The sequence below is a fragment of the Leuciscus leuciscus genome (assembly GCF_965113295.1).
Source record: "Leuciscus leuciscus genome assembly, chromosome: 12".
NCBI classification, from domain to species: Eukaryota; Metazoa; Chordata; class Actinopteri; order Cypriniformes; family Leuciscidae; genus Leuciscus; species Leuciscus leuciscus.
The window spans coordinates 27,333,914-27,358,079 of NC_138736.1; the positions used below are offsets into that span (position 1 = coordinate 27,333,914).

At 38.2% G+C, this 24,166-nt stretch overlaps 1 protein-coding gene and 1 long non-coding RNA gene across 4 annotated transcripts in view; both read right to left on the minus strand.

The window, feature by feature from the left end:
- The window catches only part of dazl (deleted in azoospermia-like), a 71,067-nt gene that overhangs the window by 16,869 nt on the left and 30,032 nt on the right, over positions 1 to 24,166 (minus strand). For all 3 annotated transcript variants that reach the window (XM_082185710.1, XM_082185709.1, XM_082185708.1), the window contains exon 3: positions 6,479 to 6,570. In XM_082185710.1, coding sequence (XP_082041836.1) covers positions 6,479 to 6,570 — 92 coding nt within the window. The remainder of the gene's footprint in view (positions 1 to 6,478; positions 6,571 to 24,166) is intronic.
- On the minus strand, positions 13,643 to 14,937 carry LOC309510811. Its single transcript, XR_014210442.1, has 2 exons — positions 14,577 to 14,937; positions 13,643 to 13,853 (listed from the first exon to the last, which is right to left on the minus strand). It is a non-coding gene; the product is annotated as an uncharacterized lncRNA (long non-coding RNA).

Here is a 24,166-nt window from a genome sequence, read left to right on the forward strand (position 1 = left end):
GGACGAGGTGCAGACGTTCCTCTCGTTGGTTGCCGAGGAGCGGATGGGGAAACACGGAATGAAAAATTCGCATTTAATATGATGTCATGAAAATAGAGACGGCAACTACAACGATCAGTCCCACCCACTTTGAAGCGGTACTAACTGCAGTGGAAAAGCAACCGAGCTAAAGCGAACCGAACCGTGCCGTACCGAGCCGAGTCGTACCACACAGTGGAAAAGCGAAGCGAGCCGAACCGTTCCGCGCCGAGTCGAACCGTACCGAGCCGTACCATGCAGTGGAAAAGCGCCAATAGTAGCACAATAGACTTAAATTACTCCATTTATGGTCATACAGAAAAAAGAAATTTGAAAAAATAATCTGTGAGATGTCTACCTTTTGTACGTGTCCACTTAAGGCCAATTTATACTTCTGCGTCGAGTGTACGCCGTAGTGTACGTCGTAGGCTACGCACGTAGGCGACGCCGTCGTGAGCATTTATACTTCTGCGAATGTCTGTGTTGCTCTGCAGTTACACCGCCGAAACGCTAGTTGGCGCGGGTGGGTTTTAATGTTCCACTGTGTTTACATTCCTCGCGGCTGTTTTGAGTTTAGGTTTCTACGAGCAATGGCGACTGAAGAAGTCATACAGATGGCTGTATTTCCGCACTTCAAGCAATCTCTCGGTCACTTGGTCTATTTCCATGGCTCTTCACTGATCTTCGGAATTTAAAAATGGCGGGCGGGCGGTGCAGAGTGCAGAAGATCATTCCGGAAATATCCAGCCGACCAATCACAGATCTTGCGGTCCGCGTCGCCGCGACGCGTAGTTACATTTTTGAGGAGGTGCGCGTCAGGGTACGGCGAAGGGTACGACGTATGGTACACGTCAATGCGTATGTTACGCCGTACCTTCTACGCGCACCCGACGCAGAAGTATAAATTGGCCTTTACAATCAAAACAAAACATTGTACTTTTGTCAAATAAAATAAACAGGGTGTGCCTTCTGCCTCTCCATCTCTGCGAACTTTTCTTGAGCACGTCTATAAACAAACAAAACTCAGCGAATACTTGTTACACATTTATGAGCAATATTTCTTTATAAACATTTAAGTGTGTACTTTTAAATGATCCGATTCAAAACGAAAACAAATATTCTCTGTTTAAGTAATTTGTATAAAACCAACAAGATGTCCAGTTTATCCAAGCGCTTTTAATGGGACCACATCCACGTGCTCAAAAGAAATTGACATGCAAATCGTCCACGTGAAGGAACGCGTAATCGGCTTCATCACCTCAAAACAAAGCATCAAACTTCATCATTCCTCTGCTTTTCGTCGAGTTTGGAAGACACGCTGTGAGCTTACATTGGATTTACCTTAGAAGAACGCGATTTGAAGACTAGAAAGATTTTAAGGTAAGAAATGTATTCTGAATTAGGCTATATTAGTTAGAGTGTTATTGTTGCATAAACTTCACATAGTTGAACTGTTGCTAGACTAAAATGTATGAAATCAACAGAAACATGTTGAAATATGATCTATAGACAGGCAGGCAACCTTTCAATGCGAAATTTATATGCATGTACGACACGAGGATGTTTTTATGTTCGATAATAAAACAGCATGATTTAAAAGTAGGCTAGTATGAGTGTTTAATATGGTGAATATTATAATGTTTTGAACCGTGTTTCCTGTTAAATACTGTGTTTGTGGATGTCTGCTCAAACGTAGATATGTATAATGTGGTAACAATGTTTCATAGTTTGGAGCGGCTCGAGCGCTTCAGTAAATGGTCTCTGCACGCGCTGTGAATTTGAGTCACTATCAGTTGCAGTTCTGGTGCCTCTGTCTCAAAAACGCGACGCACATACACATCACGTTAACGCAGAGATAGAGTTACACTCACGGGACACTGCAATTCACAAAAGTTCATTATTTGCATGTGCTTTAAAGCCTTGCCGGTTAAACATTTCATTTGCATGCTGATGCACTGTTTTAACTTGCGCTTTTCTGAGCGCGTACACGCGAAGCTCACAGGCACTAAAAGCCTGTCAAACAGCATCTGGATTCGGTTCCATTTGAGTCTTTTTGCGCCAATACTGTTAAATATGTACTCATTTACATAAACACAGTTGGTTATGTCTAAAGTGAAAGCAAACGTTTGAGAGGAAATTGGGTGCGCTTAATATGCGTGTATATTAGATATGTCGCGTGTCGGTCTTAAAGTGACAGCAGGCAGCCTAACTGTGCGTTCACACCAAACGCGAATAGCGTGTCAAATTCGCGTATACCGCGTCTAGTTGGACGCTTGAACATTTTGCATCCATTCGCACGTCCAGAGCGAAATTGACGTGCGTAAAAGCAAAGGTTTGAAGCGAAATTGACGCGCGTCTGAGGCGAAATCCACTTGTCTGTTTGCAAGATGGCTGATGTTGATCGAGAATTCATCGAGAGAGTTGTGGCATCAGAGCGAGGATCACCCTTCAGAACACCAACTACAGGCGCTCTATCCCAGCTGCAGAGCGCCTGTCCATCTGTCTTCGGTTAGAAAATGTATATGAAATTTTAAATACAGTATATTAAATATTGAAAAACTACCAATATTTTTCAAACTGTGGTACGGAAAGTGCTCTTTCTAGTGATACTCAGTATATTTTCACTTTCTAGTGACACTCGGTTAACTGCTATATTGAATATTATATTCTGCTATATCGCTATACTCCATTTTGAATGAGTGACTCCAGGCGGGAGTTTATCCCGTCACTTCACCACGTGACAGCAGCAAGCAGGCTCTTGATTGGTTAACGCGGCGCGAACAGACGCCAAAGTTCAGATTTTTCGCGTCAAACGCGTGATTGCACAAAAAGCACCAAATAAAATAATTTGCACGCAACACAATATGTATTGTATTCGCGATATATCATGATATCATATCGTGACATGTATCGAATCGTGAGACCCTTGCCGATACCCAGCCCTAGACACCACTGTGTCGTATCGAACCGAACCGTGAATTTAGTGAACCATTACACTCCTAGTAGTCTCACGTAGCCAGACCTTCAGACTGACGGCAGAAGGTCTGGACTCTTATCGCAGCTTTAGGACGTTTGGCTGACATGTAACGCAACCAATCACAGTTTGTTTTGTTCTGCATCAAGTATGGAAGTATTTTAAAGTTTCAGATGAGGACACCAAAGTTGCAATATGTAACATTTGTTCTGCAAAATAACGTTGATGTCCCTACAATAACAGACCAGTGTGCATCTAATAAATGATTCATTCAAGAATTTTGTGCAAGTTTACTGTAACAATGGAGCTGCAAACTTCACATACTTTTGAAAATCCAGCATTTAGTTGATCCTGGTAAGCGCTCATTGTTAGAGTTGTAAACAATGGCTTTCTTCTTCCATGAGGGTTTTTTGCGTCACGGCATTCGTTTACAGATGGACCGATAAAGAACGAGACACGCACGTCTCCCGGACATCCTGTAGAATTCAATCAATCAGATTGCAACCTCGAAACTACTGAAGTGTTTCCAGGAAAGTGTGCCATATGCATCAGACTTTCAGCCAACGCCGTGGGCGTGACGTCTGAGGCTGAGACTACACCCATAGTATCGGTGTATCCCTAGACCAGTGGTTCTCAAACTTTTTACACCAAGTACCACCTCAGAAAAAATGTGGCTCTCCAAGTACCACCATAATGACCAATATGAATACAGTAGCGTAGTAGGCCTAACTATTCAGCTAAGGTTATGCACAGCTCAAAAATGAGGCAGCTTAATTTCTAATAAGAATATTTATTATTGTAAGCCACTTTAAACATTGTAAAAACACAGTTTGAACATTAACACTGCACTGTGCTGCTTACATACAGGTCAATAAAAAACTTGTGATGATAATGATTCAATTCAAATGTATTGCACCTAAAAGTGAAATAAAAACTAGCCTACTGTACTTAATATTAAGTAAAAAAAAAGTACTGTACTTAATAAAAAAAAAACAGGCTGTGTATTGATATTTAACCTTTTTAAACGTACATTTAAAATATTCGACACCCTGTGAGTTTTTCAAGGCGATCATTATTTAGAACTGATCACTGTATTGTTTCCATGGTGACGCGTCATTGCTTGACACGTGACACACCGCAGCCACTAATGATCTGCTTTTATTTCATTTTTTTTATTCAAAATATTCACAAATTTGTTAGCTATGGCATGAAATATTTGATATTCCGATTGTCAAATATATGCAAGTGGAAGTGTTATGTTGTTTAAACACCTTTATAACGATCGCGTTAGTTGAGCTATATTCGCCGTCATGTTAGTTTGTGCCACTGTTCAGAGAATCGGATCTGTTGGATTTACAGCACGTGAATTCATCCACTTCTCCCGAAATACATGAAAGTAAGTGGCCGGTGAACTGGGAGAAGAATAGAGTTAACTTTAAAGTTACTAACACAATGTGTAACTTACACAATCTGATATGAATAAAATGTGTCGTCTAATTATAATGGAAATTATTATTATTTCCGCTTCCATAGACATCAGTGTGTATTTTACAAATTCTAAATGTATTGTTTTTTTTTGTACTTATGTGAATTTAAATGTCTGAAACCTAAAATAAACATTATGTGGTTAAAAACACTGAATAATTGTGATATTTGACAGCGCCTGAGTGGCGCGCGGCCGTCTCTGGCTCAGCGCCAGCCAACTGCGAATGTAAGCACATTTGAATTTAGCAGTTGATCACGTGATGCACTGGCCGTTCTACACCGGTGTAATCGTATCGTAGGCTCCAGGGACCAGCCAAGACTGATCACACAATAATAGACAGTAAAAGATCACACCGGTTTGATCTTACGTGCGAAATTCAGTGATTCCTCTGCGTACCACTAGACGGAGTCTGCGTACCACTAGTGGTACGCGTACCACACTTTGAGAACCACTGCCCTAGACAAAAGGTTATACTGCTGCTGTGGTAATTTTACTGACTCTTCACATCCTCATCCGTTGCATCATTTTGCAAAGAGAATTTGCTTTTTCAGAGCAGAAAACAGCATATTCTCGACATGTACACAACACGAACCAGCTACAATGTTTGAGGGTGGGTTAAAGCAGATGTTGTTCGCGGGCAGCCAATGAAGACCATGGGTGAGCAAATGGGTTATGTTGTTACGTATGCAAGTTACGGAAGAAAGACTGGAATTACTGACGACTCATTTCGGAAGTTCAGAATATATATATATATTTTTTTGGAGACAATAACCATTTATTGTGGACTTAGATCTTTTAAACTTTTAAAACAGACCTTTTACATTCACAAACAGCTATATTACACACTGCATGAAAGGTATAATCTGAAAAAGCATAACAGGGACACTTTAAACAAGGATTGATCTGCTGTAAAGTGTAACACCAGGCCGTTGGCATCCTCTGTGAGCATTTGTCATACTACATAATGTACATAAGATGATCTTTATGTATTTTAACAGTGTTGTTCTATAAAACCATATTATAACTTGCTTTTGATCCTTGATTTGAACTAAATATTTCCTCATTGTTATTATACATGTATTCTAAGTCTTTTTAAAGGTTTAGGTTAGGGGGTGCACCGAAATTTCGGCTGCCGAAAACGTTCGGCCGAAAATGGCATTATTGGTTTTGGGCCGAAATAAAAAAACAGCCGAAAACGTAAACCGAAAATGAATGTCACCCGCTCCTCCCATCCGTGCGCAAGCGTTTAGGTTTCACTCATGGTCGAGCGGTTATCACGTGTCTGCCTATCAAAGATTAAGCATTTCAGCAGTATAGATGTATTTTAAAGTTTCAGATGAGGACACCAAAGTTGCAATATGTAACATTTGTTCTGCAAAAATCTCAAGAGGGGGTGCGGTGCCAAAGAACTTTGACAACAGGTTTGATACACCACCTGAAATCACGTAAACAATGTTGAAATCACGACATCCTCCTTGTTTACATGCAGCAGCAGAATAGAGGCCCACTGCCATTCTGTGATTTTGTGTGCAGTTATTCAGATAATTGTGGATCTTTTTTTGCACAACTTAAAAAACTATTTTATTTGATGGAACATAAAACTTGAAGAATAATATTATTTGGTATTATTTATATTTATTGTTAAAAATATTAGGTTTTGTTATGTAACTTAATAAAATTTGATTATTCTATTGGTTTGTGATTTTTCATATATATCTCCAATTACTTGATTAATCTAAATAATTGACTGATTACCAAAGTAATTGTTAGTGACCATCCTAGACTTATGCTTTACAATATTTTCTGAATTACCTAATTTTGGGCTAGGTAGAAAACAACCCTGGTGACAAAAACCCAAGATAAACTAGCCTAAACTGTCTGGTTGGTCTTAGCTGTTCTCCATGCCGTCAGTTGGTTTATCTGGCTCGTTTTAGAGGGATTTGGACCACTTTAGGTTTTAGATTTTTTTTTCCAGCAGGAAAACTACAAGTGTCACTCACCCTTTGCATATTCCTCCTCGATAAGTGATGATTTTCACTTCTTTCACACACCCGTACTTGGCAAAGAACTCTCTGATCTCGTTCTCGTCCACCTGATGGAAAAGTAGTGGTACACAAATCAAGTACTTGAGTATAAGTACAGTAACCCCCCCCCCCCCCCCCCCCCAAAAAAAAGATAAAAGAAAAGAAAAGATATATAGTAAAATAAATACAAATTTTCAGTTTTACTTAAGTTAATGTACTTAAGTATTAAAAGTACTGATCAATAAACCATGTTTATTATTTAGCCAGCACTAGTCAGACTATAATAATAATAATAATAATAATAATAATAGTACCATCTATGAAATATACCCTAGTATTTTAAAGATGAGGAAAAAACAAATTTGTGTAAATGTTTGACATACAAACACACTAGTTTTATATCATTTGTAATAGGCATGTGCCGGTATTCGGTAATGCGATAAATCGCGGTAATGAATATGCACGATATTGTTATCGCGGGCACTTCAAAATACCGCGAAAAATTATAATCCGAATTTAGATTTTTAGAACGCGCATTATAGCTTATTTTCCATCAACCGCTTAAACAAACACTGCATATATGCTGCGCGAAACACGTGCGCACTCTGATGTAAACAATCGCCACGTGTATAAGCATGCGGCCGTTGCGCACTTAATGGTGGAAGGAGGAACGCCTCCGCATACAGTCTACGGCCGCCGCCGAACTATCCGGATCATCCCGCTTCTAAAAGCAGAGCTGCCAACTCGACGCATTCAGCGCGAGACTCTTCACACGCTCACGCCACACATCCGTTTTCTCACGCAGAGAAAAATCGCGGAGCAAAGAGGACACGAAGACCGTCAAACAAGACAGAGCAGGTTACTTTTGTTATGAAACAGGAGAACAATTGTGTCACAGAACGTTACATTTAAACCATTTAATGACCAGCAGCATGTTAGATGACTAAAACATATAGATAAAGAGGAGTATTTTGCTGAATATGTGCACTGCACTTTTTTACATATTTATTATATTTTTACTTGTGCCATTACATAATTGTTATTATAATGAAAACCACATTATATTTGATTTAATTAGTTATTTGTAACCTTTAATAATACCAGCTGATAGGGCTCTATATGGTTACATAGCATTTTGTGAGATATATTTTTTTTTCATGAGAAAAAAATAACATGTGGGCTATCTACTGTAGCCTTCCTAATATTTATCCAAAATTAGTCAATATTGAATCAAGATTTAAATCAAATCCCAAGTATTGAATTGAAATCGTTAAATTTGTGTTAAGCAATAGAAACAGTAGCCTACCAGTCATTGTACCATGTAATCATTGTAACATGTTGTCACTAAACTTAATAAAATTCTGTTTAGTTACCAAATGTTTTGACAATCACAATTACACCTTGTGATGCAAGTTTTATTTATTTTTTACACCACCCCCAATCCATCTGTTTCTCATGTGCAATTAAAATATCGTGATAATACCGTATACCGTGATAAAAGCTCACTCAATTAATCGCAGCATGAAAATGTGATACCGGCACATGCCTAATTTGTAACAAAAGCTGGGAAGATGCATGAATCAACTGGCGATTTTAGAATAACGCCGTCCCCGTAAAGACATCACACAAATACCAACATTTCAGTGGGCTTAATTAGCTTAATTATACCTTAATTAGCCCTTATACAGCAGATTTTATTCAAATATATACACGTGGCCGCAGTGGCCCCCGCAGCTGTATGCGTAACATGAGCCCCCCGACTGACCTGAGAAATGTTTTCCAAAACAAATATTATGCATATCCCTAATTTCTGTCATCTGAACCAGTGATTCGTGAATTAATCATTCTTTTCAGTCGATTCTTTTCCGGTGAATTGGCCAAATGCCTTTGCATAACGTTCTGAAACGATTTGCCCGCTCTGTCACTAAATCACCTGAAGCGGTTTCTCGGTCAGTAAAACAAACCATATATCCGAGAGAACAAATAGCGTAGTTTTTCAGTCGTTTCACTAGTTTGAACTAGGGATGTCACGATATCAAAATTCCAGTAGTCGGTACCGATACCATTAAAATTTTACGGTTCTTGGTACCAATTTCAGTACCACAGCAAAATCTGTTCGAATTTTTTCTATTTTATTTAACTATTTGAAAAAAAAAGTTCAATTCAATGACTTTATGACGGTAATCTAGGGCTGTACTCAACCAAAGAAAATCTTGGTCGACTGAAGTCCTGAAATTTGACAAAAAATCGACTAAAAATGACAAAAAAAAACCAAACAAAAACCACGTTTAATTAGATGCGCACTGTGCGCAGTACTTGGTAGCCTTGTTGTCCGCCTAAATGAATTATAAATAAACATAAAAAACTAGTAGGCTATTTGCAGTATATTAAATCGTTTTTGACCTAATTATTTTGCACTGAAATGAGTCTGACACTCGAGTCTGTCGGCTCTGACAGCGTTGCATCACGTGCACCTGCGCAAAATCATAGCTTATGATTTCCGAAAATAGTACTATGTTGTCAACTAGTGATATCATCACAAGAACTGTTGAGGAATATGTAACATAATTTAGACAATTATTTTTGTCATATATTATAATAATAAGTTATAACTGTCAGACACTATCATTTCACCGTGCATGTCCTCGCACCGAGCGAGGCTGAACATGAGTTCAGCTTCGCAGCTGAGACACGAATAGACTATTAACTTAAAGCTTTTACTCTTAATAAACACAAAAGGCACTTACACTTTAATAAAAAATAAATAATATTTATTAAACAAACCAGATCAAGAGCAGAAACGAAAGTGCATAACTGAAAAATAAAGCATCCTAGGCTCAAAACTAACACAACCAACAGCACAGCGCAATTGCGCATTAGGCTCCAAATAAAAAATAAAGTTAGATTATCACACTAAAACATTGAAATATGCAAATTCTGATATGTTCATATAGCCTACTCAAAACAGACAGGGCAAGCTAACGCAGACAAGTGAGCTTACCACTTTTAGATATGTCATGTTTGTCGTCGAGCTGTGGAAAACTGTTGCTTGCAAACTTTGCATTCGACCTTTTTCCTGTTATCAATTTTAACAAAATGCTGCCACACTGTCGATTTCTTTGTTGTTGACATGTTAGAAGAGGACTGACTATTAAACGCTCTCACAATTAAATAAATAATATTCAGCATCAAACCTTCTATAGTTATCGCTCTCTCTTGGGTTGGGCTAATCCAAAAAAGGTGAAAACAAGGGGGGTGTTCTGAAGACAGACTGTTACAGTGAAACAAGGGTACTCTGAAAACACCCCCATTAGCAGTTAGTGCTTTCCACCTGATGAAATGAGCGCACCTCAGCGCGGCAAAACTGATGAAATAAACGCAGCAAAACTGATGAAATGAACGCGGCAAAAAATCGACCAATCAGAATTTTGGTCGAACCAGAACGTATCGACCAATTAATCGACTAATCGACTGGGACAGTACAGCCCTACGGTAATCATAAGTAAATAATACATAAGCATTGAAGGCTACATGCTGTTTAAACGTAAATATTGCTTTAAAAAAAAATCTAATGAAAAATAAGCAACCTTCTATGCACACATTATTATTAGTATTTTTAACACATGGAGACGCAGCTAAATCTACTGTACAGTAGCCTACTATAATTATTTCTGTCAATTTCTTCAAGTTAAACCGCACTTTCATTTTGACAGGTTGCCGTGAAGATCTTGTGAGTGAGTGAGTGAGTGAGTGAGTGAGTGAGTGAGTGAGTGAGTGAGTGAGTGAGTGAGTGAGTGAGTGAGTGAGTGAGTGAGTGAGTGAGTGAGTGAGTGAGTGAGTGAGTGAGTCAGGACGATAGTTTTTCTCAAAATGAAACGGTAAAATGCTCATGAAGTGGCTCTGGAGATGAATTTCATGTCATCATATCGTGAGGCAGTAGAGACTGAAAACAGCGCGAGCGTCACTTGTGCTTCAGTCTGTGTGTGAGGTAAATGAAACCGCGCGTATGCGCCATTCATTCACGGAGACTAGCAGAACATGCAGGGTTAATATTTAAATAATCTCTCTCTCTCAAGCTGGGTAAGATTATTTGGTGTAACCAATGTATAACCATGTTCTAGATATTTGAATTGATTGTGGAATTGATCTCTGATATCTGAAATATTAAATTGTTACATGTGATTATTCTAACTGATTTTGACATTGTTCATTTAATGGTTAAAAGGAAGAGTCAAACATTCGCTCACTTTTAGTGAGGCACAGATATTAAAACCTTTCATTTATGGAGTCAGATGAAATAACGAGTAAATATATGATTAATGTATTGCAAATTTAACCAACCAATACTTTGCATGAGTGAGGACAGAACACGTAATAACCTTCCCCGTGTATTGGCGAACCAGCGTTGGACCAATATATCGGGCCTTACAATATTTTTTACTTGAGTCAAACCAGTTAATTTAACCTACATGTTACCACATTAAGCACATTAATGCAGACCTGCAAACTCACAAGTGGTGAAAAAGGTGACATGTTTACGAAGTAATTTGTTGTAGGGGGGTCTGGGGGATCGTCCCCCACGAGACAATTTATTCTAACATGTAAATGAAGCACTCTGGTACATTTTGGCAAGAAACATTTAGCTTCAAGACATTTGCTTCAAGTAAAAAAATTAAATAAAACCTTGATTCAATATTAAGTTGGGTCCTATCAGGTACAGTACAACGCAAAATCTCTCAACTAATGCTGTAAACCCCAGTTGGTACATTATAATATTAAAGATTAAAAATGATTTATTTGTAGGCTACTTGCATTTAAATCACACATAAGGAAGTTTTTATAATAACGTTAATACATTTTTAATGACAATTATGTTTCTACTCTTTTTAATATAAGCATTTAAATGGTGGCTGTCATAAGTAAATGTTATTTATTCTGAAGCAATATTCTGATCAGCTTTTACATACTTAAATCTGCATATTTATGATTTATACCCCAGGGCGTTGTTTACCTTTATAAAGGACACTTTTATTTTTTTTATCGTATTAAATATATGCGTCATCTTTTATGTCAAATTCTTACATTTGATCAAATTCAGTTTTAATAATAAGGGCTGTTATGAATCAAATTAAATAATTTACACTGCAATATATATATATATATATATATATATATATATATATATAATGATATTGACGTTTAAACAAATGTAAAAAAAAGAAAAAAAAAACTTAAAACATGAAACTAACCGCCAATAGGTGGCGGCAAGTGACCGTCTTAAATGTCCCATGACATAGATTATTTAATTTTTTTATAATGTTTCCTGGGGTTCCTAATATGTTTAAGATAATTTTTTTTTTAAATAATTTAGAAATAAAAGGCATTTTTCCTAGCCTGATTTTAGCCTCTGATTTGAACACTCTGTTTGAAGGGGCGTGTCTGCTGTGAGACTTCAGTGTAAATGCCCACTGCTGTGATTGGCTGACATGCTTGCATATGAAATAGCTAGCATTACATATGGAACTCTCGAATACTTTTACTATTACAGCTATTATATGTTTTTACTATTACAGCTATCGAGATTAACGAATCGTGAGAAGTTTAAGTATTTAGATCATTGCAGTGATGAGCATTGAGCAGATGACAGCCTGTTGATCGCGTGAATGAAGATCTTATTGCAACATAGTTTCTGCACTCTCACTAATGATTTCACCAATGCAAACATGAGGCAAGTACAGTAAGAGCTTTGTTGTGCAGTGTAACAGCGTCATTGATTCATAACGGGTTTTGGCAAGTGTCCAGATAAACTTGCGCTGTGTGATTGACAGCTTGGGCGACTGGAAAGGGATTGTTCTTTGATCGCTTTCTGTATATATTTTAATCAGTTTAAATAAGATTATTTTCATCCTACCAAGAGAAACGATGTGAAATTGATCGCTTTCTGTATATATTTTAATCAGTTTAAATAAGATTATTTTCATCCTACCAAGAGAAACGATGTGAAATTGATATTTTAGTCACTGGCTTGATTTACTGATGCAAACAGCATTGAACGATTTTGAGAGAAAGATTATCTGTCTGAACTTGAACAATTACACATCAGAAATTCACATAACCCTCTGGTTCTTCAGAGGCTCGGATGAAGGAACTAAAAAATAAAAATAAAAAATAAAAATAAATACTATTGTGTTCATTTGTACATCCAAACACTGAGCAACTGCCATGCTTTGCTCGTTTGCAAGCCATGATGTCTCTTGAGGAAAAACCAATATCGTGCTTGCGCAGCTCATTTTCTCATGGGCGGGCCAAATTCTCTTTGCGGGCAAAGAAGAGAAAGGGGATGTAACCTTTCCCCTTATGACGACATAAAGGGAAGATTCTAGATTCGCCCGTCTGAGCTTTCATTTTCTCAAATACCCAGGGCTTGTTTTACACCTACCAAAATGTCTAGCCACTGGGGGACCATAGGCAGGCTAGGGGAACTCATATTAATGTTAAAAAAACCTTATAAAAGTGAAATTTTCATGTCATGGGACCTTTAATAAACAAATCATTGAGTCATTCATTAAAAAAATGCTGAATCATTCAATAAAACAAGTTTCAAAATCAATAACTGAGTGTTGCTTTTCTTTTGTACTATTTTCGTTGGTAATGCACTCATTTGTTTTGAATTTTCCAGTCTTTCACAAAGAGACAGTCAGCGCAGCTACCAGAAATACACTATCCATTACCAATCGCTGTTTACACTGACTGTAATAAGATCAAAATCATTCTCGCGTTTCAATCAGTCGGGCAAGTAAAATTCTTCCCAGACAAGTGCAAATGTGTTCATTCATGATTTTTTAACATTTCCTAATTCATAATTAAAATCAAAAAGTTGCATCTGTTAGTATTTAATGGCCCTGAGCTAACTAACTAACAATGAACAGTTTTTTAACTAACAATAACTAAGATGAACAAGTACTGCAGTCTTTAAGTGAAAAACATGATTTAATTTCACAGAATCAACTCGACTTTACACCAACAAACAGAATTTGTATGGGTTAGATCAAGACCGTTGGTGAAGATGAAATGTAGGATGCTTTCACTCAGGTTTGCACATAAAAAAATAAAATAAAAAAAAGAGAAAAAAGAATGGCAATAGCGCCCGACCGATATTATCGGCCGATATTAGGCATTTTCCAAACTATCGGTATCGGCATTTATAATGGCCGATAAATGAATATTTAAAAAATAAAATAAAAGCGGACGAAACACCCTTCAACCATGTTATGAGTGTTGGCGCTGCATAGTTTGTCCACCAGAGGGCACTATACAAGGAAGATCGCTAACATCAATAGCCGCGTTTCCACTGTCGGGCCCAGGGGGGTAATCGAGCTCTCGATTTCCGTACCACCCCCGGCGGCCGCCATTGGCTAACAAGCCTTCACCTGCTGTTAGCATCCCATTGACTCCCATTCATTTTGGCGTCACTTTGACAGCGAATAACTTTACATCTGAGGCGTTTAAAGACTCCATTTGTCCATTATTTATTTCTAAAGAAACACGACAATGTATAAAATGCTCCATTACCTTGTATCTTACGTTATGGCCCCGTAGAAGCAGTTTTTGTAAAAACAGGCTAACGATTGCGTCATAACCACGCGACTCTCTGGAAATTACCGTAGAGACAGGAGGAGAAGCTCGCAGTCAATCGGGGGGACGTGGAGGCATAAAGTCCGATAAAGTCAAGGGAGAAGCCCATAGAGAATTGTTAAGTTTCTCCTGCTCCTAGCTCATGGACAGCTCCTACTCACGCTCTCCGTCTCTGCAAGTTTCGGAAGGGAATGATTCAGATTTGTCTTGGCACAGCTCCTAGAAGACTTACAACTGTCAGACAGGCTGCTCACGTCACATCCACGTCGTCAAGCTCAGTTTGAGTCTGCGCAGTTCGCTCGGCAATCAGGAAATGAGTGCTTCTAATTTGCTTCACTTTTCTCCGTTGAAACCTATGGGGTCGCTGTGTCCAGTTTATATACTGTCTATGGTCGGGCCAGGGCCGGGCCGTGCTAGTGCGAGCCAGTCGCGTTTCCACTGTCACTTCCCGGGCTGGATCGGGGCTTACTCGGGGACAACGGCCAGGATTTCTGGCCCGTCGAATACCTTGGGCCAGAGCGGGCCAGCTCGGGCTAGAGGAGTGGTTACAAACAGAGTCCAGAGTTCACCTGAGTCGGGAGACGGCAGCGCTGGATGATTCTGTAAGCATTAAAGACTTTTAAAATAATTTAACTCGCGTTCATGTTTGAATGCCTTGTGTTTGTGATGCAAAAGACTATGCGCGCTAACATTACCATAGTAAACGCTTGAAGATACGCATAGTAAAAAAACATAGTGAACGCTTGAAGAAATCAGACCAATCATAAAGGCTATCACAGTCATGTTTTTATTTTATCTGTCAGTAGCCTACGTCTCCTCTTTATACCGGACTATCATGATAAAATAATAAAGCAACTTTTTTTTCGGGAGCTTCCTCTGTTTCTCTGACTGAAAATATCTGTATGGGAGTCGAGAGAGTGCTAAAGCTCCTCAGGTCGTATTTTTGGTGGCATATATTTGTAGAAATGATCATTCTTTCTAAATGTGATGTAAATATGTCCTGTAACTACCAGATAAACAGTAACGTTAACATACGCGCCTGAAGAAGTGTGTCCTCTTTCTTTTGTGAAATAGACCTAACGGTAATTTATGTGACTAATGTGCAATTTTGACATAAATTAATTCATTATGATCAATGTATCACTTTTTATTGTAAACCTGTGGTAAAACATCGATGCTTGGGTTTTAAATATTCAAGTAAACAACAAAAATGCCAGCAAACGGCCGCTTTTATCATGTTTGTTTTCAACGCTGTTTCCAGTGATTTCTGATTAGTTTTCTGATAAAACTTAAATTTGTTGGTGAAATGATGGGTTAGTGTGACGTTGTTCCAGAGAGGCGTGTTACGGGCGTGTTTTAGTGAAGCGCTTTTAAAGTCCCGTTTAAAGCCCTGGCTCGCACTGGCCCGACAGTGGAAAAGCTTGGAAATCACAACAAACTTATTCTGCCTAAATAAAGTAATGATTACTGTATTTATAACTAGCATATCTGTAGTTCCAGTCTCTGCATTGTAAAATGTAAGTTAGGCACGCGAGGAGTGAACATTTAGACATAGAGAAAAAGTATCAAACATAGCCTGTGCATAAAAGTTAGCTTTTCTTTTACACGTGTGTGAAATCCAAGTGTGCGTTGCTGACTTCGTTTAACCGCAGCATTAACGAGTCACATAATGTATTTAGTGCATCACTAAGTAGTAGATTTTAGAAGGCAGGCAGCAAATGATTGAAAATGGTTTGTTGTAGCTTGATGGAATAGATGGATAGAATTAAAAGAGTGCAGGTAAAGGGATAAGCAAGTTGACATTGTAATTATAAGGTAGCTTATAACATTGACATTTGGCAGACGCTTTTATCAAAAGCGACTTACATTGCATTTCAAGGTACACATTTACAATCTTATCAGTTCTTCACACACACACACACATTATTACATAATTTAATTATTACTGTCAATATTAATAATAATAGTTGACTTTTTGTTCAAAGAACTTTTTATCAGAACTTTAATATATTCTGTTCTGTTGTGACAATAAAACAAACAAGTTTATTTTTAAACTGCATTATCATATTATTTTAGTAAGGCTGAGGACTCTTAAATAACGACAAATAACTAATGTTAGGGAAATCTGTTCATGTTTTGTTACGCGTTTCTGGATTTAAAAAAAAATTATATATCGGCCGATATATCGGAATATCGGATTTTTAAATCACCAAATATTTGTATCGGTATCGGCCTTAAAAATCCTTTATCGGTCGGGCTCTAAATGGCAAGTACCTTTTTTTCGCAAGATAACCTGGACAGTTGTGCTGAATTAATGTTCAATGTTTGTCGTGACAACATTGTGGCATACTACTCTGAAAGATTATTTGTTGCATATTGTAAACCATTTCATAAAAGATACTAGGCAGTAAGCAGCAGAGGTGGATGGTAAAGTAAACTCGAGTATTTTTTGGAAAATGTGTACTTTCAAGAGTAGATTTAAATGCGAGTACATTGTTTACCAGTGAGGAAGACCTGTATTAGTTGCACATCTGCCTATGAGGTCTGTGAACGAGCTACATTCGATTTCAATTCATTCAGGCAATACATTTTACAACCAAACAGATTATAATACCACGATACCACTACTACAAAGTATGACATTACCAGTTAACCTATATTTGGACATATACACCTTAATTTATACATTAAATGAATGAACACCCGCCAACCCGCAGTAATTTGTGAGTACTGTGCAGTGGCGGCGACCTGCTCGTGTCTTAGCTTAGATAGTTAGTTTACACGTGCCTGCAGAAATATGCATTTGATTACATTTTGGAGAACAGACGGAAGATCCGTCAATGTACATTTGATCATTCATTGTGTTCAAATGTTCAATAGCGGTTGTGAGTGCGAGCACAGGGAAAGAGTTTTCACTGCCAGTGGTTCCTGCTGTGTTTTGATGCTGTTCAAATAACCCAAATAAGAGTCGGGACAATGGTGGTGTTCTTTTTTTGTTTACTGCGCAATATAAATTATTGTACCAAACTCTGTGAAAACAGGTCTTTTGGACCTGTTTGGTGATTTAAAAATCCGATATTCCGATATATCGGCCGATATATAATTTTTGGCCAACCAAAAACTAACCCAGAGTTAATCTCTATAGTGGCCAAACAGCACTTATTCCTGAATTTCCATAGAATTCAATACACTCAGTGTTTCCCACACAGACTAATTCGTGGTGGTGCGCCACAGAATCAACACCGGCTATTTTTTTACGCCATTTAAAAGAGGTTCCAAAAGAAAATTATATAACATTATTAAAGACGTGCTTTTTTTCTCCAATAAAATTTCAATAGTAGTAATTATTAGGTCAATAGACAACTAAAAACAAACAAATATTCAGCAAACAATAAATAAGTTGCAATACCCTGTAAATAAGTTAACCCCCTGGGGTCAGCGATCACGCCGGCGCTTTTTTCTTATCAGTGCAAAAGAGACTTATATATAAGTGTTATACATCAGGGTTTTTCCTGGCTGAAAATGAGGCGGAGGTGGCAAAATCCGATAGCTCGGTACCTCTAGGGGGGTCCGGGGGCATGCCCCCCCGTAAGAAAATTTTGTACATTTTAAAGATAAATGCATTAATCTGGTGCATCTTTTTATGTATAATGACCACTAGAAGGTGAAAAAAAAAAACACTTTTTACAAGCATGTATTTATTTATTTTTAGGTATTTTAATAATCAGATAATTTGATTTTATTTACAGTTCATAGGGGGCCATAATAACAACATTGTGGTTGAATAACAATCATTTGCTTTCATTTACACATTTTCACAACCAGAAAAATGTGTCTCTTTCAGGTTGTGATAACTGACAGGTGATGTTGAAAAGGGGGAGGGGCAGGGGCTCGTGCGCTTTCGCAGAAATTTACCTTGCTCCATTTGAGACAAGCACATTTAGGTGCTTAAAGTCCTGCATTTCAGCCCGAGCCCGACGTGCCAATATTATTATTATTGACTTATTTATGCCCCTAGGGCCGGGCTTCGGGCCAATTCTCACGTCATAATTCACATGCGGGCCGGGCCTCAGGCTTTTTTTGGGTTATCCTTCTTTTTATATTTTTAGACATTAAAGCTGCCGTCGGCAAGTCTGGCAGATTGGGTCGATTAGCCAAAATTTTGAATGTTTACAACTCTCATGCCCCTCCCCACTACCAGTGAGCACCCTCCCATCGAGGTCGTGCTCGTCAGTGCGTCACTGTGCGTGTGTACCTGATTTTCTGTGAACGCGTCCGTCTCTTCAGCATCTATCAACACCATGGACTCGGAGGTAGGCTGCCCTGGCTAATCTATCCATAAATAGCAATAACCGAAGAATTGGGAGCTTGTTAGTAGATTTTCTCTCCGCCATCACGCTTCATGCAATCTCCAGGCGAACTTCAGGCGTGGCGTGTGCATGTGATATTAACGTGCGCGAGTGAGGGGGATCTGTGGCGTTTGCACGACCTGTGATTGACAGTCAGATCTCACACCCCCCTGCGCTGATTGGACCATATGAAGCGGGAGCGCTGGATTTTTGCAAAACAAATAACACGCTCCAGGTGGAGTTAGAAGCTCGGGTTTTTTTCTAAAACCACCTTATTTATGTTGTTCTGTCGGATTATAGTGTCGATTACACTGAATATGATCAAAAAAATGTTGCCGACGGCAGCTTTAATTAAAAAAATATGAGAAGCTGACGACGACGATAGAAAAACAAACATAGAAAGACATTTCATAACCTCATAACTTTCATAATCTTATAATTACACAGTGACATATGACTGACATGACAGTCTCATGCACGCACGCACACACACACACACATACGCACGCACACTCACACAGAAGGTTTCCCATTAGCGCGACCAACGATTCACCTCCTGTGCAAATAATGGAGAATATTAAGAGAAAAAAATCGCAGATGGCCAACTTAAAACGCAGCGGGAAGAGTGATAGAAGAGAGGAGGACTGGGTTAAAACCTTAGGCTACACTGTGGATGCTATTCTTTTTCTCCACGATGCTCTGTAAAAGACTGCTCTAACTTTTCGTTTCATTGGACTTTATTTTCGTTTAACTGTTGGAAACTACGGATGCTTTTCGTTTGATTGGACTTTTATTTTCGTTTAACTGTTGGAAACTACTGGAAAAAAGAATAGCCATGTTCTGTCGTGCATTTTTGAGGTAAGATAACCTGCAAGTTTATTTAATTTAATTGGTTTAGATAGGCTATTGCTCCTTTCGTTTGCGAGCGCTGGTTCGAGCAGCCTGAGCCTGCCTCAGTATTTCAAAAAAAGTTGTTTTACTCACTGTGGTTTAATAAATAATCATTTGTTAAATTAACTGTCTGTGTGATATGCTTGAAGTGTTTTATAGCCTATCTATGGATTGTAGCCAAGTAAAGTAGCCTATTAGCGTTGATTTGAGAGGCTAAATTGATCAAACATGTTGTAGGCTATACTCGCTGTCGGTTCGGCTGCTTGGTCGTCATTTAAAAAAAAAAATGCTCCAAAACATTTGTCTAAATTAACATGATAAAGAAATTAAAAGAAACATAACTAACAAAACTGACCTATTTTAATGGCTGCAAATAGGGCAGGCTGCCGCTGTGTAATAATAATAATAATAAAAAAAACGGACTCGAGTCGGACTCGGGCTGATAATTCTGATGAGCTGTCGGACTTGTGCTTGAGCGTCTCGGGCCAGGGCCGGGCTCGTGCTTATTCTGATGCAGTCGAAATGCGCAGAACGGTTTGAGAATGGAATGGAACCCGGCCGTGAACTCGCTGCGGAATCGTGTCGGTGGAAAAGAGGTATCTAATCATGTGATTCCGTCTTGAGTTTTTGTCGACAGACGGAGGCGGCCCGAAATTTGACGGAGGCGGCCGCCTCACAATTCTCTATGCAGGAAAAACCCTGTATATCATTCGATCCTGTTAAGTGTCTATTTTTGTGTATACTCACAATAAAAAAAAATTAAAAAAGTGTTGTGCTTTTTGCCAAATAAAGAAAAATAAACATGATGCAAGTTCTGCCTTCTCTCTGTCAGTTAAGTCAATTCTGAAATGCGTCCGAAAATGAACTAACTCAGCGAATACTCAGTCACACAGGCATTCGGGCACACAGGCATAAAGCTTGAATTCTCTTCTTTTAAATTAAGTAATTTATATAAAAAAACAAATATTCTCAGTTTATGTAATCTGTATGAAAAGAGAGAGATGTCAGTCGTTCTCATTATAGCTCATTAACTTAATGTGAACATGCCCACGGAGAGTGCGCGCTATTCAAACGCAAATGATCTGAGACAATCCATGCAAATGTGTCAATGCCCACATCAGCTTGATAAAACACATTAAGTTTAATCAGACTCGTGTACTTTAGGTCGTCTTGCGACGCTGTGAGGAATAATACTATCGTAATAATAATCCTGGGAAATTTACCTCAGAAATGCTGGTTAGTTTCACTTCGAGGAGCAACAGACCCAGCTAAGGATTGTGAATAGTAAGTTCTTTATTCTTAAAGGCTTTGTTCTAATCGTGATATGCAATAATGTCTGTAAACCGCAAAAAGACTGTTTAAATATGAATCGCGTGTCTGTGTGTGAATGAATGAACTGCACAGATGCACGCTGTTGTTTACTGCAGAAAAGCTTGCATCTGTGCCGTATAAGCAACGTATTAAACTCAGACCTGCCAACCTTGAAGAAATTTTGAGTACAACCACCATCCAAAAAAACTAAACAAAAAAACAGGAACATTGTGTCTACATGTGATTTATTTGAAATTGGCTACTTAATTTATTATTCCAGTTCCCAAATATGATACTAAATCCCACAAGGAAAAGGGGATTTTCTATTTGTGACATGCTGTCTTTGCATTTGAACATTGCACATTTTAAACAGGACACGCACTAGCTGAATAAACGTTAGCCAATACAAACATGTGTATAGAAAACAGTTGACAATGAATAGTCCTGTCACATGACCCAATAATAGCAAAACGAATCACTTATTCTAAAAAGAATATCAAGTAGCCTATAAGTTTGAATAAGACGAATCCTACATGAGGGCTGTTAACGGTAAAGCGTACGTCATTTAACGAATTTTTAAAAGACGAATGTATAATAAAAAACGCTTTGACATTTTGACAGAAAAAACAAAGCAAGAACAAAATGTAAACTAAGCCCGTCAATTTTCATTTTACAATTATCTTCTCTCTCTGTTTGTGTGAGAGAGCTCGCACAGCACTGAGACAACGGTAGCCTACTTTGTAATCCATATGAAACAATATTGTATCCATACAAAATAAATATGTAGCCTAACATAAATAGGTACTTTAGTTATTAACAACACAATAACGTAACACATGTAGGCTACGTTTCTTAACATTGAGAATGAATAAATAAACGCCCGTTTCTCCAGATCCGCGCTTATCAGTTATCTAGGGCCCTATGATTTCCGTGATGCGGAAAACGCCGGACGGAATCACGGAATTTACACATGAAAATGGAATTCACTTATATGCGCGGAATCTGCATATATTTTGTTGACATTAAATACACACATTTTTTTTTACTTCCTTCTAATTTTTTACGTTTAAAACAACAAACGTAGAACGGTCTCTACCTAAACCGTGGCCAAATGGCATTGTTAAACATGTTGCCTAGTAACCATACGTCCTTACGTTCCCGCGTAAGGAATTTTTTTTTCGAAACGAGCTCGTCAAGGGGCCGTTCACATGTCGTGTCTTTTGCACGCTCAAGTTCGTTATTTCAAATGTAGGCGAAATAATTGAAGCGACGCGCTCATTTTTTCCAGGCGCAGCGAGATGAAAACACCTCACCTTTTCAGAATGCCGCAAGTGCACCGTAGTTCATGTGACAAGAACCAACATATCAACTTCACCCTTTCCGTAACAACATTGAAAGCCAAGTCAACATAAATGATGGGGGTGCACCACAAACACTACGGGTGTTTTTCTCTTCTCCGTAAATAAATATTTTAGCAGAGCGACAGCAAGTGTTTTTCGGTGGTGGAAATCTATTAGCTACTAAAACTTTTGTCGTTGTGGAGACTGAGCGCAGTGCATGGTTGCATAGCAACGACAGACGCCACGGGAAAATCGGACCGAATTTTACTATTAAGTCAAGTCAAGTCAAGTTTATTTGTATAGCGCTTTTCACAATACAGATTGTATCAAAGCAGCTTCACAGTATTAAATTTAAATAATACAACAAAGTTTGTTTCAAGAGGAATTTATTGATTGATAAAATTAAATTAAATATCCCCAAAATATCCCCAACTGAGCAAGCCAAAGGCAACAGTGGCAAGGAACCGAAAAACTCCATCAAGTGACCTAATGGTGTCCTAAAACTCCATCAGGTGACCTAATGGTGAAAAAAAAAACCTTGGGAGAACCCAGGCTCAGTCGGGGGCCAGTTCTCCTCTGGCATTTATGAGCTAGAGGCCGGATTGTAGTTTGAACTGTGGGATTATATGAATGCCTGGCTGAAGAGATGCGACTTTAATCTAGTTTTAAACTGGGAGAGCGAGTCTGAGCAACGAACAGTATCAGGAAGACTATTCCAGAGTTTTGGAGCCAAATGTGAAAATGCTCTCCCTCCTTTGGTGGTTCTGGATATCCTAGGTATGACCAAAAGCCTTGAATTTAGTGATCTTAAAGAGCGCGATGGATTATAGGGCGATAGAAGATCCGTTAAATAGACTGGAGCTAAGCCGTTTAGGGCTTTATAAGTCAGTAGCAATACCTTGTAATTAATACGGAACTTTATAGGTAACCAATGCAGTGATGATAAAATCGGTGTTATATGATCATATTTTCTTGATCTCGTAAGAACTCTAGCGGCGGCATTTTGGACTAACTGTAGCTTGTTTATTGAGGATGCAGGACAACCAGCTAATAAGGCATTACAGTAATCCAGTCTCGAGGTCATGAATGCATGAACTAACTTTTCTGCATCAGAAACTGATAGCATATTACGTAGCTTAGCAATGTTTCAAAGGTGGAAAAAGGCTGTTTTTGTAACATATGAAATATGATTTTCAAAAGACAGGTTGCAATCGAGTATAACACCCAGGTCTTTTACTATTAATAATATTAATAATATAATTAATAATTAATAATAATAAAAGATAAGCTAATGTGCATTGTATTTGTAAATGTCAGTAATTTATCTTTTTTTGCTTACATGGAGGGGTCACTGATGATGATGGGTTAACACTGTACTTTTAGGCTGTAATATGTTGGCTTTGTCAGGCACATATCGTTGTTTCAATGTTTCTGTCTCCCTGCAGCATGGCTGCATTTAATCTTTAATTTAACATTCATCAATCCTACCTTGTAACTGTTACCTTCATGTTACTGTTATTTTTGGCCAGAGATTTGTTTAAGGTTTGGCTGAATTTTGAATGTGCTTTGCTGAATATATTAACAGTTTAAATAAAAAAGCTTAATTGTGAGTTTGTGTAACTGAATTTATAAAGGTCAATACTGCTTAGAAGTGAAAAGAAAACAAGCAAATCCGAAAAGGCTAAAAATGGAGGGCGCCGAAACTCAGCTTGTGCCTCACAGATTTGAGAAATATAGGCTATTATAGAAAGCTTGAAATGTCTACTTTTAAACAAAACTATTCAAAACGAAAACAAACAGGCTACTCTCTGATTATGTTATCCATATGAAATGTGCATATTTCTCTCTGGCGTTCATGGCGAGTCTGCATCGCCAACATCTTTGCAGCGACACAGAAAACACCAGTTTATTAATAAACAATTAAATGTCTCCTTGCTATTTTTGACACATTCATAATTTTTCCGGTTCGTTGTGGCAAGCTTTATGCGTTATAATTAACTAAATGAATATAAAGGGGCGATTTGTCCACTGACGGCTTAAATGAACTACTACTAGTTGACAAAAAAAAAATAAAAAAAATAATAATAATAATATAATAATGTAGTCGGAGGCAGCCCTTATTCCACATATTTTCGAAC